The sequence below is a fragment of the Abrus precatorius genome, unplaced genomic scaffold, assembly GCF_003935025.1.
Source record: "Abrus precatorius isolate BTA unplaced genomic scaffold, Abrus_2018 Scaffold10, whole genome shotgun sequence".
Lineage (NCBI taxonomy): Eukaryota > Viridiplantae > Streptophyta > Magnoliopsida > Fabales > Fabaceae > Abrus > Abrus precatorius.
Window position 1 is genome coordinate 3,920,924 of NW_020874292.1, and position 5,420 is coordinate 3,926,343.

A 5,420-nucleotide genomic window follows, 5' to 3' on the forward strand; every position below is an offset into this window, starting at 1 on the left:
TTCATGAATAACTTTAATAAGAATTAGTTTATTTAATAATTTTTTATAATTTAATTATTAAATAAATTAGGTTTATTAAAAATATATAAATAAAAAATTAATAAACAATTGATGCAATAATTTTATTTTATAAATAAATGTATAATTTATTTAAAACTTAATATGTATAGTTAACATGATTTATTAGACGATTGGATTAATAAAATTAATGTTTATAAAAAAATAATTCTTATCAAAATTATTTTCAAAGTAACTTTATATATATATATATATACACACACACACTTTAATCTTACCATGTAACACACAATATACTAATATATAAAAAAAATTAAACAGATCAATATAAGAATTTATCGTAAGTTATATAAAAATTATACTAGCCATATAAAATTAAACGACTCTCAAGGCTAATGAAATTTATACTTTAAATAAATATTTGGTTCACACACAGACCTGTATATAAGAAATTAAGTTACTTTATGAATAACTTTAATCAAAGTTAGTTTACTTAATAATTTTCTGCAAATAATAAATTTTATTAATTGAACTATTGAATTAAAAATACTTATTAAATAGATTAAATTTTTAAAAATCATATAAATTAACAACTATTTATTAATTAATAATTAATAAAATAACTTTATTTTAACACTTATTATAATTTTTTAAATATAATTAAATATCTGATTTTTTAAAATTTATTTATAATTAAAATTAACATATTAATTTCAACATATAATTTTATTCTAGCGATATAAAATTAAACGACTGTCAAGACTAATTCAAATTTACCGTCACGTAGTAAAATTATTCCTTGATGTCAAAATTATATACCTAATTTATATGTATAAAAATAAGATAATCTAAGAATTGTTGCTCAAACTAAAAATCATTTAAGATTTGTAATTTATTAAACATGCTTACGATTTCACCACATTTTAATCTTGTCTTTTTATTTTTTATTTCTTCTGCCACTTAAGCTAAGTATAACTTCTTTATTTTTTATTTTTATCTTCTTTATCATTCATCTTTTTTCACTTTTTTTTACGTACCCTCTCCCTTCTTTTAACTGCTCTCTTGATTGATTAATTCTTCTCTTTCATACATTAACTCGCATCAATTATTTTTCATCATTTTCTTTTTCTCTTTCAGGAGTGAATAGAATACATATTCTTTCTTTTAGAATTTCTTTTTGCGATCTTTATTTTGTCTTCTTTTATGAGGAAAAAAAAAAACAGTTTTTTACATAGTTAAAATATCTAGTAATTCATTAGATTTTCCCGTAAATCATTTTTCCCCAATAATTTCCATTAATTTTGCCTTTTCTTGCAAATTTGAGCTCTTGCCCCAAAATTTTGGAACATGCATATTTTAATTTTTTTTTTCATTAAATAAGACCTATTTTTTTTCTTACTTGTAGTGAGGATCATATCAATTGGTTAAAATACCAGCTAATTCATGATATTATTTCCAACCATTTGAATTTTTTCTACTTTTCATTATATGTTTCAGATTTTTTGTATTACTACATGATTTCTTTATTTTTCTCTAATTTATTCGCAACACTTTTTTTTTTCACTCTGTTTCTAATGCGTGAGACCATATTGATTTTTCCATTACTTTAATTAAGCACGACCATTATTTCACTTCTAATTTTTTTATTATGATTTTTTCTTATTTTTGGCTTTTTATGATGATGTTTTATGTTTTTATCCTTAATGTGGTAAAAGAAATGTTTTTTTTACTCTGTTGTTAATATGTTTTCTCTCTCAAAATTAGTCTACATATTTTTTTCCTTTTTTTATGAGATTAAATTTGATTTATACTTCTAGCCTTTATTTATTTATTTTTTTCTTCTTTTGAGATAAATTTCAAATTTATTTGTTGAAATTGTAGTTTTCTTAAAGATTTTGACTTCAATAGAAAATGAATTTATATTTCTTCTTTCTCTCTCTTTTATTTTTTGTTTTACATGGAGATGTTCTATATTCATTTTCTTTTAACATTTTCCCTTAATTATTTTTCCTATTTAATATATGATTTTAGCATTTGTACAATCTTGATTTAGTTATCTCCTATTCTTTATGTCTTATTCTGCTTCTTTTTTAATTTACCTTTTTTGGGCTTCTCATAATCGTGTTTTCAAGTCAGTCCCCTCCAAAAATTTTACTCGGCACCTTCTATCCTTTTTATATGTAAGTTAAAACCTATTGTCCATAATTTGTTATTACCTTCTATAGCTGTACGTCTTCTTGATGTTTCCTCATTCTCGAAAGTACGAGAATAAATCTTGTGATATTTGTACCTTTTGAGAGTTCGTTTGTTCTATGTTGGACTATTTTGTTATATATTATTTTATATTTGTCCCCAATTTGGTAAGAATTTTGTGATATCGTTGCTCCTTTATGCATTATTTTGGTGTTGAAATTCTTTCATTTTTTCCCATTGCTGTGTTATCGGGCCATTGATATTGGAATTTTATTTTCATTTTCATTCCTTTTGTAGGTTTTTTTATATGATTACTTCATCTTTTATCATTTATCATCTATTTTTAGATTTTTTTGGTCAAAGAGTGAAGTTTCTTCAAAGAATTTGAGTCAATGTGAGAAAGATATTTTCCTTCTTTACCTTTTTCTTTTGACAATATGCTATATTGTCATTTATATATTTTGTATTATTAATAAAAGTTACTGATATTGTGTCATAAAAAACTATTTTCATTAACCTCTATAATTTTATTAACTTAAATCGTGGTATCCAAACACATTATTAATTATAATTTATTATATTAAATAAAAAAAACACGGGCATCATTACTATTAATAACTAGTTGCAACAAAAAAAAGAAGTGATACACTAATTAATGCCAAGCATGACTCCTCATGACACCAACTTTTGGAGATCACTTATCTAAGGAGAAAAAAAAATATATCACACATGTCAGATGCCTAAATTTAACCTACCCAGTTTATCAATTAATTACCTTAAAATAGTTAATCCATATTAGATCAAGAAACTTCACACTATTGGTTTAAATACTAATTGTAGAGATTTTTCAAATTGTTAAGACATAGTTGGTAGGGCCATTCAGAATCCGAATCAGTGAGATTATACTTAAGGCTACAGTGCTATTAAAAGCACGCAATAAAACTAAAATATAAAACAAATTCGGACAGATAAATAATCGCAAAAGGTTAGGCATATATAGCAAAAGGCAAAGAAAAAGATCTTTCTAACGCTGATAAGAACTTTTGTTTAATTTACTGTCAAACATAAAATTTAGTCTGTTAAGTATTGTTGCCTTTACATGTCTGTTCTCGCTTCTTCCTCAACCAGCTAGCTTTGGTTCATTCTGAGTCTATATAAACATACTTACGCAAGCATTCATTCGTCTATATAAACATATTTACGCAAGCATTCATTGGTGTGCCTGTGATCACCCTCACTTTGAATTGGTCAAACGTCAAAGTTTGAAGGGAACAGTTGAGCAAATGGAAAAGCTAAATTTTATTAAGAATGGAGTGAGCAAATTGCCTCCTGGTTTTCGTTTCCAACCAACAGATGAAGAGCTTGTGTTTCAGTACTTGAAATGTAAAATCTTCTCGAGCCAGTTGCCAGCTTCAATCATTCCTGAGATCAATGTCAGCAAATATGATCCTTGGGATTTGCCAGGTATAACAAGGCTGTAGTGCCCAAACACAACCATGTTTTTTTCTGTGCCTTCTTTAAATTCTAGAAGAATGTGAAGAAGATTCTAAAGGTTTAATGTCAAATTAATCATTCACGTTTCTTTACTTAATGTGGAAGTTTTGAGAGTAACTGGTTCATGATATGATATTAAAGTTTCAGTCTATGCTTTGATGCTAAACGATAAACAATGTTCTTATATTATTATTTAAAAAATGAAAAGTGAAAAGTGTTTTTAACCAAAAACAATCGTTATTAATGCATCTCTAATAATTTTGAGTGTAATTTAACCTAATTTGTATTAAAAAAAATATTTTTTGACCGGTATTCTTAACAAGACCCTGCTATGATTATTTTATATGTTTAAGTGCAACTTCAAGCTAGCTATCGCGGGCATTGCTGAAAAAAAAGGGGGAAGAAAAGAAAAGATAGAGGCAAACTCAACGAAATGGAAAGTGAGGAATATTACGTTGTTGTTGTGATGCTTACTATTGAAGTTGGATGTGTGTTGTATAGGAAATTGTGACGAGGAAGAGAGGTACTTTTTCAGCTCGAAGGAAGCAAAGTATCGAAACGGCAATCGCATGAACCGAACAACCAACTCTGGCTATTGGAAGGCAACAGGATCAGACAAAAAAATTTCTTCGTCAATAAGTAATGGTACTGAGGGGGTGAGAAAGACTCTCGTATTTTATCATGGGAAACCTCCACGTGGCACTCGCACTCATTGGGTCATGCATGAATATCGCCTCGTCAGTGTAGAAACTACTACTTCCAATTCTTCCCAGGTAAAAATCTCTGTTATTTTTAATTTCGGTTGTAAATTACTTGTATTGTTATATGCAAACCATTAGGAAAAACACCAACATAGATAGATATAACCATTACTTTTACATTAAGATACATTATTATACGTCTATTTATGGGTCAAATGCTTTTGAGTTGGCAGAACTATGTAAACGAGATAGGGGATTGGGTTCTGTGTCGCATATTCATGAAGAAAAGAAGTATAGAAAGTGACGAGAACTCTACATCACCCATGCTGAATAAGAACAATAACACCGTGAGAAATAATGTTGAAGTGGCTCAACCAAGATTCTTTGATTTTATGAGCGTACATAACTCAGTTCCTGCTCCTATACATTCTTCTACGTCCTCATCTTGTTCAAGTTCCAATTACTTCGTAGAAGGCTCTTCATCTGACCACGAAGAAACAAGCGGCTATGCTCATTTTTAAGTGCAATATTACATTTCTCTTCCTTCTATCTGCAATTTGTTCACGCTGATTTGGTGCTAAAACGGAAGACATTAATTATATATTAATTCGATGTCTCACAAACATGCTTCTTCCCTACCACACTACTTGCAAGCAGAAGGTTTCCATGTTTTTCTAGTTATTTTTCTCTTTTTCTTTTTCTTTTACATGTTTAATTGTCTAATAATGTCTACTTCACCTGCTCTTATCATAACTCCATGTTAATAGATAAGGTTAGGATTCTCTCAAATCTATCTGAATTTCACTTTAGAGAGACGCTGTTTAATTTTACGGTTGAAATTTATTAAATATTATTTGATAAATTATATTATATTAATGTATTTTTAATGATTGAGATTTCATACACTGAAATATCACTCCAAAAGATCTCTTCTCATGAAGAAATATTCGGTGTTGATAATTTTCTTCTAACCAGCCCCCACCTGCAAAGGATTAATTTAGTCGAATAAAGAAT

The 5,420-nt window shown here is 27.5% G+C and overlaps 1 protein-coding gene across 1 annotated transcript; it reads left to right on the plus strand.

The window, feature by feature from the left end:
- Nucleotides 1-3,494: 3,494 nt before the first annotated feature.
- Nucleotides 3,495-4,927, plus strand: LOC113868555 (NAC domain-containing protein 83-like). The gene is made up of 3 exons (XM_027504237.1): nucleotides 3,495-3,675; nucleotides 4,207-4,478; nucleotides 4,640-4,927. Exons 1-3 carry the CDS (start codon nucleotides 3,495-3,497, stop codon nucleotides 4,925-4,927), a joined length of 741 nt encoding a protein of 246 aa, XP_027360038.1.
- Nucleotides 4,928-5,420: the final 493 nt, after the last annotated feature.

Bases quoted from the DNA above. Each gene is read 5' to 3' on its own strand.
- LOC113868555 (XM_027504237.1), top strand. From the start codon at position 3,495: ATGGAAAAGCTAAATTTTATTAAGAATGGAGTGAGCAAATTGCCTCCT. The intron at 3,676-4,206 runs GTATAACAAGGC...TGTGTTGTATAG, and splicing joins TGATCCTTGGGATTTGCCAG to GAAATTGTGACGAGGAAGAG. The intron at 4,479-4,639 runs GTAAAAATCTCT...TTGAGTTGGCAG, and splicing joins CTACTTCCAATTCTTCCCAG to AACTATGTAAACGAGATAGG.